The sequence below is a fragment of the Eucyclogobius newberryi genome, unplaced genomic scaffold (genome assembly GCF_026437365.1).
Source record: "Eucyclogobius newberryi isolate DKJ021-1_F unplaced genomic scaffold, fEucNew1.0.hap1 SCAF_9, whole genome shotgun sequence".
NCBI lineage: Eukaryota > Metazoa > Chordata > Actinopteri > Gobiiformes > Gobiidae > Eucyclogobius > Eucyclogobius newberryi.
The window spans coordinates 19807243-19822259 of NW_027316532.1; the positions used below are offsets into that span (position 1 = coordinate 19807243).

The following is a 15017-nucleotide window of genomic DNA, read 5'->3' on the forward strand; positions in this document are numbered from 1 at the left end:
GCAGAAAGTGAAAGTGATGGCCGGACGTTTTGGGGCCGATGAGGCGCGTTGGGGGAAAGATGATCCACGAGGAGCGAGCGTCGTGTGAAGCGCTGCAGGGTTTTTAATACGATTTTAAGCAGCTTTGGTGAAACTTTGTATTTATTAAGAGTGCAGAACATGGACTTATCGTTTACAGTGTGTATTTATAGACTTTATGGGCCCCAAAGGCAAACCTGTCCTCTGAATCTGCATCCTTCTGCTGGGCGAGTGTGAAAAGCAGAAATCCACTGCAACATGTCTTGGTCGATGCAGATTAGAGGATTAGACATGTTTAATAATTGAAAAATGCTTAATTATTTTGAATATTACAACTTTCTTAGGTTTAAAGGATACATATTATGCAAAATTTTAATATTTGAGCTTTTACCCATGTCATAACACTGCTCCCGTATCTTTCCTTCTGCTGCTGGCAGACTCTACAACAGGGGTGGGCAAACTTTTTACCTCGAGGGCCACATTGGGTTCTAATTTTTGACCGGGGGGCTGGGCCAGGAAAATATGGTGTATTTGTGTGAACTAATGAATTACTATAAATTACACACAAGATTTGTACCCATAAATGATCTAGTAGTAACAGCATGGAATGATTAATATCAATAGATAAAAAATCTTAATAAATGTCACCAGAATATGCAACATTTTGACTTTAATGTTACATTTTTGCACTTCTGTCCTTCTCATGTCTCCAGTGGTTGGACACTTTGTCCAGGTTGATGCTGCGTTTGCTTCTTGCTGTGACTTTATGTTCATTAACTGCTCCAAAATGTGCCACTTCAAGACCATTTCTGGATGATATTATTCATGAAACTAACAGGGCCGCACCTGTCATAAACCGCACCTGTCATAAACCGCAGGTGCCCACGTTGTAACATGAGATATTTACACAGAAATAAACGCAGTAGTGATGCGTCTTTTGAACCGGGGGCCTCGTGGTGCACGCGGCGCACCCGCGGTCCGCTTTAGTCTTGCTTTAGACCCGCTTTAGAACAGATCACAGCTGTCTCTCGTGTCCCCTCTGTCTCCTCTGTCCTTGATGACTCTGTGTGAGCTGATTTACCTGTGTCTTCACATCAGGATCATCTGCTCCTGAGCTCGTACTCATCGAGTGAGTGTTACTGTGACATGAGATATTTACACAGAAATATGGTTCAGATAATGATGCACATGTGTCTTTTGACTCGTGAGTCAGGTCTGGCCAAGAAAGTTTCATTTACACAATAGTGACACGCCACAGTCGTCTTTTGAACGTGCCCGCGGTCCGCGCTGCGCCTCGGGACTAATAAGACTGATTTTTCAGTGAATATGATTCTGATTGTAATAAAACACACAGCGTTTTGCAAATAAAAATATGGAGAACACGACGTGTCCCCTGGACAGTGCTTCTACTGTCCACAAGAGTCTTCTTCAGTGTGTCAAACTCTAGCTCTTCCTGCTTGATTGGCCCTGGTGGCCGTTTGTGGTGAATTTTATTTTCTTTGATTTTCTTGTGCACACACTGTGCACATGTGCGAGCAGTGCGCTTGGAGGGAACAGTGGCCATCTCTTGGGGAGATGTGGGCATTACAGGCGAAAGGTAAAATGAACGGCCAGCCGCAGTATCGTGAGTTTTAATCCCAACTCTGACATTTGCTGCATGTCCTCCTTTCTCTCTCATTCCCCCTTCTTTCTTTCTTATTCCATCCACTGTCTAATAAAGCCTACGGCCCAAAAAAAAAAAAAAAAATATATTAAAATTAATAAAATTAATAGAATTAATAAAATATATTTTAATATAGCTTGGCAGGCCGGATTGAAAGGCCCAACGGGCCAGATGTGGCCCGCGGGCCATAGTTTGCCCACCCCTGCTCTACAACAAACACTGTTAGCCCGGAACAAGTGTATACCGTCATATTCATGTGCAATACTGTCATATTCATGTGCAATACTGTCATATTCATGTGCAATACTGTCATTCATGTGCAATACTGTCATATTCATGTGCAATACTGTCATTCATGTGTAATACTGTCATATTCATGTGCAATACTGTCATTCATGTGCAATACTGTCATATTCATGTGCAATACTGTCATTTATGTGCAATACTGTCATATTCATGTGCAATACTGTCATTCATGTGCAATACTGTCATATTCATGTGCAATACTGTCATTCATGTGCAATACTGTCATATTCATGTGCAATACTGTCATTCATGTGCAATACTGTCATATTCATGTGCAATACTGTCATTTATGTGCAATACTGTCATATTCATGTGCAATACTGTCATATCCAGACGCAATACTGTCATAGCCATACGCAATAATAATAATTGCGTAATAAGTTGATCTGTTTTTTTATTGTTTACTTCTGTACCTACTTTGTGTTGCAACACTGAAATGTCCCCATTGTAGGACAAATAAAGGCTTATCTTATCTTATCTTATCATAATCATGATATTGTATTTAGCTTTATTATAAGGTCCTCTCCTTCTGAGCCTCAGAAAACACTTTTTCATAATTTGTGACGTCAAAAGTAGATCTGGAGCTCTCCTGTGTTTGAGTCCAAGTTCAAAGTTCAAATCATCACAGTCTGTCTGTAAATAGAGTGCTAACACAGCTCCGGCTAAACGTCTCCTTTCTGCTGCGATCGATATAAATCCTTAAACGGAAGAATAACTCGACTAAAACTGTGAGAGTTTAGGTCGGACTCAGGCTCCACCTCATCATCGCCGCTGTCGCTTTGGGCGCCCGACTTAAACGTGAAATTGATGAGCGCGGCGCAGAGGACGGCAGAGGTCGTGACACTGATGATAACGTGCATTAAACGCAGACCATTCTCCCCGGCCCGTTATTAAATCTGTTCCATCTGCATAAAGCCAATGTGAGACGGGAAATGTGCCGTTTTCACACTGAACTCGTTATATTTCGGAGCTCGTTTGGACTGGAGTTTATCCCAGTTTATTTGACTGAGGTAAAGTTATGCAATTATAATTATACATAAATAAATGCATGATATACAGTTGTAAACATGATACACAGCGGGTATTTTGTTGGACATTAAAAAAAAACCTGATCATTAGAATAGCTGACCCAATCAGCTGACCCAATTATAAGTGTTTGGGTTAAAATGTGTTTTAGTTTTATTGATTAGTGGGATGTCTTTTGATTAATGTCACTTTATTTATTCATTTTATTAATTTTATTAATTTTATTCATTTTATTCATTGTATTCATTTTATTCATTTTTAGTTCGTATTATTTATTATTTTTATTTTTATTCATCATTCCAAATAAATAAATGATCTTAATTTCAAAATAAATAAATAAAAGCTCTTTTCACTGCTGTGCATTGTAATCTGATCATCAAAACAACCGGCAGCACGTGTCAGTTACTTTTTATTGTTATACAGTGATCCCTCGCTATAACGCGGTTCACTTTTCACGGTCTCGCTGCTTCGCAGATTTTCATCATGCATTGTGTTCTGCATTCTGATTGGCTAAACAGTCTCTCCGCGTCTTCTCTACCTGTGTGTCAATAACGTTATGGATTAATATGTACACGTACGTAAAACCACTTGCCAAATTGAAGTTTGCGAGGCCGGTGAGAACTTCAATGTTTTATGGAGTATTTCATTGTATAATAACTGTAAAAAAATAAAGGTTTCTACTTCGCGGATTTCGCCTATTGCGGGTTCGTTTTGGAACGTAACCCCCGCGATAAACGAGGGTTCACTGTAGTTGAATTTTAAAATTACTCTTTCAGTCTTTAACATTGTTTCTTTTCTTTTAGTCTAGGTCACATTAATTGTCCCTTTTTTTTATCTTGCATAATTTTCCTTGACTGATGTGAACAATCATAAAGAAATAAGATTACTCCCATCGGACGTAGCAAGATAACGCTAGAAATCAGACAACGATCAGATTTTTAGTTGTGAATGTGAACATAGCAACTGTCGGCTCAGTTTGAATCATAAACAAAGCCTAACGTAAAGATTAGAAAGTTCATATTGTCCATATCATAATAAGACTTTTCTTTTTAACCGCGCTGCAACGTTAAAGTCATCCACCAATCACAGCGCCCGCCCCTCATGACATCATCAAGTGGAATTTTAAACGAAAAAAGCTGAATAATAACGCATTCATTTGAGCTCTTGCATTTCCTTCAGCAAGAAACGTTTGTGCGTTAGCATCGCATCGCCATTAGCATCGCGTTGTCAATAGCAACGCTGCAATCCCGACTGATGTTTTTTTTAAACTTCCCGATACATTTACTGAGAAATTTTTGTATGTTAGCATCACGTCGTCAATAGCAACGCTGCAATCCCGGCTGTGACCAGCAGGGGGCGTCAGACACGTGATCCAAGCGTTCAATGAGAACACAAAAGTGCGGTTGCTTCAAAATAAGATTTTTTTTTCTAACTTACTGATACATTTACTGAAAAGGCTGGATCAATAGACAATTTATAAGCAAAATAACTTAAAAATCAATATAAAAATAATATTATTCAAGTATTTTACACCAATAAATCTGTTTAATATAGTACTTTATTGTCAATTATTACCACTGTTTTTGTGTTTATTTTAATGACATTGATGTGCATAATCCTCCAAAACATTATTAAACTGCAGAGAAATTTTAATTATGAATTTATTACAATATTCTATTCACTCGCACCTTATTTTTTATTCAGAATTTGAGCTAATATTGTGATCATTTAGAGGGAAAGAAATGCTACAAAAAGAGCAGATTAAAATAAAAACGACGTCACTTGAAATCTTCACTACTATGTCACATTTGTCTCATAATTAGGCTTAACGGACGCGTTTAAAGACACGTTTCTGTTGGATTGACATCAAATTGTGTGGAAAAATACATGGAATATTCACTTTTGTAGTAGAAGTTCCATTTGTTTAAAAGTACAAAAGTCATAAATCACTTTGAATACATTTTACTGAGTGACGCAGTTGTTTTCCCTCAAGGTCAGCGTCGTATTTTCACGCTGGTGTAACCGTAAACGCGGGGGTCCGGCCGTGGGGGGAGGAGACGGAGGGTGAGGGGGGCGGGGCTGTAGTAGAACTGTATTTTTAGAAGCTCTTTGTTGTGGCTACTCCTCCGCATCGATCCAAAGCATGAAATTGGCTTGAATCTCTCTCCTCCGCAGAAGCTCAGCGTCTTCAGAGCGCGCCGGGAGGGGGGCCGGGGGGGGGTCTCATTGGAAGGGCCACTTTACCATGGTTTATTTAATATTCCATTGGGGTTTCTTACAGTACAAGGCAAGGAAAAAAATAAAAGCGCTGATCTCAGATGGAAAATGACACACGCAGCTGAATGAAGAACATAATGAATGGTCGTTTTACGATTTACGACTTTGAAATTTAACAATAACAATATCCAGGTGAATAAATGAAATAAATTGGATCCACGTTTTGGCTGATTTGAGCTCTTTCCTAATTTTTTTGACTTGTTTGAGTCGTTACTGTTCACAAACTGTAATGTTCTGATCATCGTTTTTCTGACTTGACAAATGGAACATTATGAAGACAATTATTATGTGGATAACAACAACGTAAAAGTGGTGGAAATGATAGACGTGTATGTTTTAGAGCCGTTGTTATGGTGCGTTCAGACCGCAGTGTCAAGCCAGAGTTTACTACATGCGGAAAAGTGGTCTATGCAATCTATGCGATCTATTTGGTCTATTTGGTCTATTTGGTCTATTTGGTCTATTTGGTCTATTTGGTCTATGTGGTCTATTTGGTCTATTTGGTCTATTTGGTCTATGTGGTCTATGCGGTCTATGCGGTCTATGCGGTCTATGCGGTCTATGCGGTCTATGCGGTCTATGCGGTCTATGCGGTTTATTTGGTCTATGTGGTCTATTTGGTCTATGTGGTCTATGCGGTCTATGCGGTCTATGCGGTCTATGCGGTCTATGCGGTTTATTTGGTCTATGTGGTCTATTTGGTCTATGTGGTCTATTTGGTCTATGTGGTCTATGTGGTCTATGCGGTCTATGCGGTCTATGCGGTCTATGCGGTTTATTTGGTCTATGTGGTCTATGCGGTCTATTTGGTCTATGTGGTCTATGCGGTCTATGCGGTCTATATGCGGTCTATGCGGTCTATTAGGTCTATGCGGTCTATGCGGTCTATATGCGGTCTATGCGGTCTATGCGGTCTATGCGGTTTATTTGGTCTATGTGGTCTATGCGGTCTATGCGGTCTATGCGGTTTATTTGGTCTATGCGTTCTATGCGGTCTATGCGGTCTATGCGGTTTATTTGGTCTATGCGTTCTATGCGGTCTATGTGGTCTATGCGGTCTATGCGGTCTATGCGGTTTATTTGGTCTATGCGTTCTATGCGGTCTATGCGGTCTAAGCGGTCTATTAGGTCTATGCGGTCTATGTGGTCTATGTGTTCTATGCGGTCTATGTGGTCTAGGAGCCAGCCTCAGGAGCCTCCTCTGAATTTCAGTCACTGCACGAGGAAGCCAGGGGCAGATTTGTGTTCAAAGGAGCGTCCAGGAGGCGTGTCTCCAGCCCTCAAACACAGAGGCGTCCAACTGGAGAAGCTCAGTGTGATTTGTGGTCTGAACATAGCATTAATGTTGATTTGTCATTTATTTTTCACTTCAACATTTGGATTAAGAGTCAGATTGCTGCCCTGTTGAAAAAGTGTCAAATCAGCAGCTTGATACTAAATGAAACTTTGTCATAAAAAACAATGAAATGAGTTCAAGTGGTTCAGTAAATGTGTTTGGGCTTTAAACACATATTAAATGAGGATAACATGTTCTTTTCTCACCATTAAACGTGTTCTAATAGCGTGTGCTAATAGCGTGTACTCACGAGCATGGAGACCTGGTGGTTGCTCTTCTTGGCCAGATCGATGAGGTTGAGGCTGTTGTAGATCAGGTTTTCCAGACATCCGCTCAGGTTTCTATTGGACAGGATGGGTCTCTGCAGCCCATGAGCCTGAGCCGAGCCCACGCTCAGCTGCAATCACAGATATGACACGTACATGAGCAGGAATCACAGATATGACACGTACATGAGCAGGAATCACAGATATGACACGTACATGAGCAGGAATCACAGATATGACACGTACATGAGCAGGAATCACAGATATGACACGAACATGAGCAGGAATCACAGATATGACACGTACATGAGCAGGAATCACAGATATGACACGTACATGAGCAGGAATCACAGATATGACACGTACATGAGCAGGAATCACAGATATGACACGTACATGAGCTGCAATCACAGATATGACACGAACATGAGCAGGAATCACAGATATGACACGTACATGAGCAGGAATCACAGATATGACACGTACATGAGCAGGAATCACAGATATGACACGTACATGAGCAGGAATCACAGATATGACACGTACATGAGCAGGAATCACAGATATGACACGTACATGAGCAGGAATCACAGATATGACACGTACATGTGCAATTCAACCACAGTCTGTGCTTTTTTATACCTTATAAATAATACACATTTTAGTTAATAACAGGAGGTGGAAACAAACACTGCATTCAGAAACCATCAGAATTATGAAATATCCACAAAACAGTTGAAGCTAATTTTGGAAGGTGAAAACATGCTCAGCTCAGGCGGAGGATATAAAAGGCACGTGAGCGTCGGACTGAAGCGGTTTATGAGCGAAAGGGAAAACAAACCGACATAATGTATTTTCTCACTGACCTTTATTTAACCAGGAAAGTCTACTGAGGGGAGGAGCCTATTGTTCGTGTGTTTAGTGGGAGGAGCCTATTGTACGTGTGTTTAGTGGAAGGAGACTATTGTATGTGTGTTTAGTGGGATGAGCCTATTGTACGTGTGTTTAGTGGGAGGAGCCTATTGTACGTGTGTTTAGTGGGAGGAGCCTATTGTACGTGTGTTTAGTGGGATGAGCCTATTGTACGTGTGTTTAGTGGGAGGAGCCTATTGTACGTGTGTTTAGTGGGATGAGCCTATTGTACGTGTGTTTAGTGGGAGGAGCCTATTGTACGTGTGTTTAGTGGGAGGAGCCTATTGTACGTGTGTTTAGTGGGAGGAGCCTATTGTACGTGTGTTTAGTGGGAGGAGCCTATTGTACGTGTGTTTAGTGGGAGGAGCCTATTGTACGTGTGTTTAGTGGAAGGAGACTATTGTACGTGTGTTTAGTGGGATGAGCCTATTGTACGTGTGTTTAGTGGGAGGAGCCTATTGTACGTGTGTTTAGTGGGAGGAGCCTATTGTACGTGTGTTTAGTGGGAGGAGCCTATTGTACGTGTGTTTAGTGGGAGGAGCCTATTGTACGTGTGTTTAGTGGAAGGAGACTATTGTACGTGTGTTTAGTGGGATGAGCCTATTGTACGTGTGTTTAGTGGGAGGAGCCTATTGTACGTGTGTTTAGTGGGAGGAGCCTATTGTACGTGTGTTTAGTGGAAGGAGACTATTGTATGTGTGTTTAGTGGGAGGAGCCTATTGTACGTGTGTTTAGTGGGAGGAGCCTATTGTACGTGTGTTTAGTGGGAGGAGCCTATTGTACGTGTGTTTAGTGGGAGGAGCCTATTGTACGTGTGTTTAGTGGAAGGAGACTATTGTATGTGTGTTTAGTGGGATGAGCCTATTGTACGTGTGTTTAGTGGGAGGAGCCTATTGTACGTGTGTTTAGTGGGAGGAGCCTATTGTACGTGTGTTTAGTGGAAGGAGACTATTGTATGTGTGTTTAGTGGGAGGAGCCTATTGTACGTGTGTTTAGTGGGAGGAGCCTATTGTACGTGTGTTTAGTGGGAGGAGCCTATTGTACGTGTGTTTAGTGGGATGAGCCTATTGTACGTGTGTTTAGTGGGATGAGCCTATTGTACGTGTGTTTAGTGGGAGGAGCCTATTGTACGTGTGTTTAGTGGGAGGAGCCTATTGTACGTGTGTTTAGTGGGAGGAGCCTATTGTACGTGTGTTTAGTGGGAGGAGCCTATTGTACGTGTGTTTAGTGGGATGAGCCTACTGTACGTGTGTTTAGTGGGAGGAGCCTACTGTACGTGTGTTTAGTGGGAGGAGCCTATTGTACGTGTGTTTAGTGGGAGGAGCCTACTGTACGTGTGTTTAGTGGGATGAGCCTATTGTACGTGTGTTTAGTGGGAGGAGCCTACTGTACGTGTGTTTAGTGGGATGAGCCTACTGCGCACCTTTTAGTGGGAGGAGCCTACCGTACATATTTTTTGTGGGAGGAGCCTAATGCAGTTTTTTTTAAGTGGGAGGAATCTATTGTAAGTTTTTTAGTGGGAGGAGCCTATTGCACGTGTTTTTAGAGGGAGGAGCCTATTGCACATGTTTTAGTGGGAGGAGCCTATTGCACGTGTTTTTTAGAGGGAGGATATGTTGTACAGTAGGTGGCGCTAATGTAACACTTGGATATGTGTCTTTAGTGGGAGGAGCCTATTGTATATTTGTTTAGTGGGAGGAGCCTATTATACATGATATTTATTAGTGGGAGCAGCCTATTACACACGTTGTTTTTTAATGGTAGAGGAAACCTACGCAGGGAGAACATGCAAACTCCACTGCGCCACCATTTTATATGAATCTGTATTATTTAGTTAAATTTCACAGTGAATACTTCTTATTGTTATTTTACTAAAACTGTACTTTATACTCCACGACACGGCACATTTACGGTGACGTCCTTTTATGCATCAGCCAATCACAGCCGCTTAGACAGGTGTAATCCTTTGGTGCCCCAAGTGGCGAGAAGGCAAACTGCAGCTTTCCGTTGGTAAACCCCTGAGCTAAAGCGAGATGTGCTGTGATCATCGAGGGGCGTCGTGTCTGTTCGATCCACACAAGTGAACGGACTGAATCCAAATATAATTCTTAGTCAGACCTTTTTGTAAAACCCACAATCACAAAATCTCCTCTCAGGGTTTTTGAGCCGACAGAAGGTTATTTTGAAAAAGCCTTGGTCAATAAAAGAAGAGCAGTTTAACAGACATTTACAAGGAATGAATGGAAAAGGGAAAATGGACAAATGTTCAAGGACTGAAACAGGACTTGACCAGCTCTAAACCAGGACTAAACCAGGACTGAACCAGGGCTGAACCAGGGCTGAACCACGTCTGGACCAGGACTAAACCAGGACTAAACCAGGACTGAACCAGGACTAAACCAGGTCTAAACCAGGACTGAACCAGGACTAAACCAGGACTAAACCAGGACTGAACCACGTCTGGACCAGGACTAAACCAGGACGAAACCAGGACTAAACCAGGACTGAACCAGGACGAAACCAGGACTAAACCAGGACTGAACCAGGGCTGAACCAGGTCTAAACCAGGACTAAACCAGGACTGGACCAGGACTGAACCAGGTCTAAACCAGGTCCAAACCAGGACTAAACCAGGTCTAAACCAGGTCTAAACCAGGACTAAACTAGGACTAAACCAGGTCTAAACCAGGACTAACCCAGGACTAAACCAGGTCTAAACCAGGTCCAAACCAGGACTAAACCAGGTCTAAACCAGGACTAAACCAGGACTGAACCAGGGCTGAACCAGGTCTAAACCAGGACTAACCCAGGACTAAACCAGGGCTGAACCAGGTCTAAACCAGGACTAAACCAGGTTTAAACCTGGACTAAACCAGGACTAAACCAGGGCTGAACCAGGACTGAACCAGGACTAAACCAGGTCTAAACCAGGACTAAACCAGGACTAAACCAGGTCTAAACCAGGTCTAAACCAGGACTAAACCAGGTCTAAACCAGGTCTAAACCAGGACTAAACTAGGACTAAACCAGGTCTAAACCAGGACTAAACCAGGTCTAAACCAGGACTAAACCAGGACTAAACCAGGTCTAAACCAGGACTAAACCAGGACTGGACCAGGACTGAACCAGGACTGAACCAGGACTAAACCAGGACTGAACCAGGACTAAACCAGATCTAAACCAGGTCTAAACCAGGTCTAAACCAAGTCTAAACCAGGACTAAACCAGGTCTAAACCAGGACTAAACCAGGTCTAAACCAGGACTAAACCAGGACTGGACCAGGACTGAACCAGGACTAAACCAAGTCTAAACCAGGTCTAAACCAGGTCTAAACCAAGTCTAAACCAGGACTAAACCAGGTCTAAACCAGGTCTAAACCAGGACTAAACCATGTCTGAACCAGGACTAAACCAGGTCTAAACCAGGACTAAACCAGGTCTAAACCAGGACTGAACCAGGACTGGACCAGGACTGAACCAGGTCTAAACCAGGTCCAAACCAGGACTAAACCAGGTCTAAACCAGGTCTAAACCAGGACTAAACTAGGACTAAACCAGGTCTAAACCAGGACTAACCCAGGACTAAACCAGGTCTAAACCAGGTCCAAACCAGGACTAAACCAGGTCTAAACCAGGACTAAACCAGGACTGAACCAGGGCTGAACCAGGTCTAAACCAGGACTAACCCAGGACTAAACCAGGGCTGAACCAGGTCTAAACCAGGACTAAACCAGGTTTAAACCTGGACTAAACCAGGACTAAACCAGGGCTGAACCAGGACTGAACCAGGACTAAACCAGGTCTAAACCAGGACTAAACCAGGACTAAACCAGGTCTAAACCAGGTCTAAACCAGGACTAAACCAGGTCTAAACCAGGTCTAAACCAGGACTAAACTAGGACTAAACCAGGTCTAAACCAGGACTAAACCAGGTCTAAACCAGGACTAAACCAGGACTAAACCAGGTCTAAACCAGGACTAAACCAGGACTGGACCAGGACTGAACCAGGACTGAACCAGGACTAAACCAGGACTGAACCAGGACTAAACCAGATCTAAACCAGGTCTAAACCAGGTCTAAACCAAGTCTAAACCAGGACTAAACCAGGTCTAAACCAGGACTAAACCAGGTCTAAACCAGGACTAAACCAGGACTGGACCAGGACTGAACCAGGACTAAACCAAGTCTAAACCAGGTCTAAACCAGGTCTAAACCAAGTCTAAACCAGGACTAAACCAGGTCTAAACCAGGTCTAAACCAGGACTAAACCATGTCTGAACCAGGACTAAACCAGGTCTAAACCAGGTCTAAACCAGGACTAAACCAGGTCTAAACCAGGACTAAACCAGGACTAAACCAAGTCTAAACCAGGTCTAAACCAGGTCTAAACCAAGTCTAAACCAGGACTAAACCAGGTCTAAACCAGGACTAAACCATGTCTAAATCAGGACTAAACCAGGTCTAAACCAGGACTAAACCATGTCTAAACCAGGACTAAACCAGGACTAAACCAGGACTAAACCATGTCTAAACCAGGACTAAACCAGGACTAAATCAGGACTGAACCAGGACTAAACCAGGACTAAACCAGTACTGAACCAGAACAGTTTTAAACAGGACGTCTGCACATTAAAGCCTGGAACAGTTCTTTACATTTGCTCCAGTGCATTTTCTATAGAATAGTTAGCATTAGCCTCGAAACACCAGAGCCTCGTTACAAATCATTAACGAGTGCAGTGTTCTGTGTAGATTTAAATTGGCGAGTAGCACTAAAATGAGCTTAAATTCGATTACATTATGCGGGACAATGATGCACCAAAAACAGAGCACAACCGTCTGCTGAGGAAATGTTCACCAAGAGCCGCTAATCATGCTCTAATTAGCGAACTTTAGACAGGTTAAAGTTAGATCTCGTCTAGTATTACTCGTTGGCAACTGTGATTCACATATAAACAACAACCATGTGTCTGCGCTGTCTACAAACGACTGAATGACCGTTTTTATGTCGCTGCCTCATTAAAACGAATGGAATAGAGTGTTTACACGGGTCTACAGCTCTAATGCCACACTGCGGAACCTTCAGTAGATCTCAGCGGGCAAAAATTAGCTATCGGAACCTTTCACCATCCTGACGTTTTGCTGTGCATTAATGAACCCACGTGTGACCCAGAAAATGTGAGAAAGCCAAACAAAACTACTGTATTATCCGGACAATAAGGAGCACCTTTTTTCATAGTTTGGCCGGAGTGCGACTGATATGCCAGAGCGACATATGTGATATTATTAACACATTATTATATCATTTTGTTCGTTATTTTCACACTGGCAACCACAAGAGGGCGCTCTAGGCTCTAAGCGACGCAGAAGAAGATTCTGCACTTCTTCTACCTCCGGAGTTTGTGGAGTTGTTTAGAAGTGACACAGAGGAAGAAGAATTCAATGGATTTAGTGATTTGGGGTAAAACTGATGCTTTGGTAAACTTGTTAGCATGTTCTTTATGCTATAGTTATCTGAATAACTGTTAATATGTTACGTTAACATACCAGACACTTACCACAGTTCTGTCTGTGCGTCATGTAGCTGAAGGTGTTAGCGTTAGCATACGTACACCTATTCACCATGTTCTCTCATCTGTCATTCTTTTAAATTGCACTGCCCGGCCCGTCTGCGTTTTACCTGGTGGACGTCCCAGTGGCTGAGCTCGGCCGGGACCTGCACGGCGTGAGTGGTGTGGTCCACGGTGAGGTTCAGGTGGTCCTTGGCGCGCTCCAGTTTGACGTAGTGCCAGTGCTGGTCGTCCAGGAGGCTCCCCACTGAGGCCAGCAGCTGACCGTCCGACGAGGAGCTGACCGCTGCGGGACGGGAACAAGGTCAGTGTCATTACACCGCCCCCCGAAAAACTTATCAAAGAAGAGGACGAGACTCAATCACAGCCCACCACTGTTGCCTCTCAACCAATCATATCGCAGGCTGTTCATGGAAATACACTATGGCAAAAAGCGAGGAAAAAAAGAAGAATTTGATTGATTTTCTTAAAATTTTCATTAAAAATAACAAAAAACAAAACGTCTTTCAATATTGTTTCCGTGCACATAAAATCAAGATAGACGTTTAATCAGTGAAATTAAAATCAAGAAAGCAGACAATATAAACATAAATAAATAAATATATAGACATTTCTCCACTTGTATTAACTATAAAGAAAACAGAGAAGATACAATCAGAACAACCACAAGAAATCTAACATAAGGGTTAGTCTGGCATATTTGTCAAATTTTTGTCCAAAATCTGTCAAATTGGTCCATTTTATTAAGTATGAATGTCATTTTTATTTTTTTTCGAACATCAGTTAGAATTTTGCTCCCGTCTTTGATCACTATCACAGTTTGTGTCATCTGCTTTTCCTTCTTTCTCCCAAAAGTGTTCTCCAAAGGTATCTCCACGTATTGTATCCATGTATTGTATCCATGTATTGTATCCATGTATTGTATCCATGTATTGTATCCACGGCAGGAGTTTTGAGTCCCAGTTACATAGTCCGAAAGTCAATGCTGAAAACAGAAAACAGCCCAATTTCTTCCTCCAACGTCCAAACATTGTTTTAAAGTGCATTGTTTTAAAGTGCATTGTTTTGAAATGCATTGTTTTGAAATGCATTGTTTTAAAGTGCATTGTTTTAAAGTGCATTGTTTTAAAGTGCATTGTTTTAAAGTGCATTGTTTTAAAGTGCATTGTTTTGAAATGCATTGTTTTAAAGTGTTTTGTGATATAAAAGTACATCACAAAGAGAATCAGACAGAGTTTGTGGCGAGCTCGTACGCTGATACGCTCCCACACTTTTCCATAAAGAACACTCGCGTCGGACCCTCCTCACTTCAGAGCGTTCGGTGATGCACTTCCTCCGGCGAGCCTCGTCCTCCCGCAGGTAAACAAAACGGCGGGTTCACGTTTGATGTTGAACCCGAATGGAAAACACCGGCCGCTCGAGTGCATTTCGGTCGTCGCTGGTCACTTCGTCCGTCTCGTCTCATGATTAGTGAAAAGCGAGTCGGGCTAAAGAAGTGCGTCCGTCTGCGTGAACGTGGAGGCGGAGACGAGGGAATAACACTGTAATCATGGAACTGGTTTTCTTTTCACCAGGCGCATTATCGAGGGGGAAAAACAGAGATATGAGACTCGCTCGCTGTCGTCCGTCAAACAAAACAACATGA

The 15017-nt window shown here is 42.4% G+C and overlaps 1 protein-coding gene across 1 annotated transcript in view; it reads right to left on the minus strand.

Annotated features, from left to right (window-relative positions):
* The window catches only part of LOC140354390 (contactin-associated protein-like 4), a 281713-nt gene that overhangs the window by 105568 nt on the left and 161128 nt on the right, over positions 1–15017 (minus strand). The window contains exons 6-7 of the mRNA XM_072439389.1: positions 13483–13658; positions 6877–7023 (exon numbers count right to left, since the gene is read on the minus strand). Of these exons, the coding sequence (XP_072295490.1) occupies positions 6877–7023; positions 13483–13658 (323 nt within the window). The remainder of the gene's footprint in view (positions 1–6876; positions 7024–13482; positions 13659–15017) is intronic.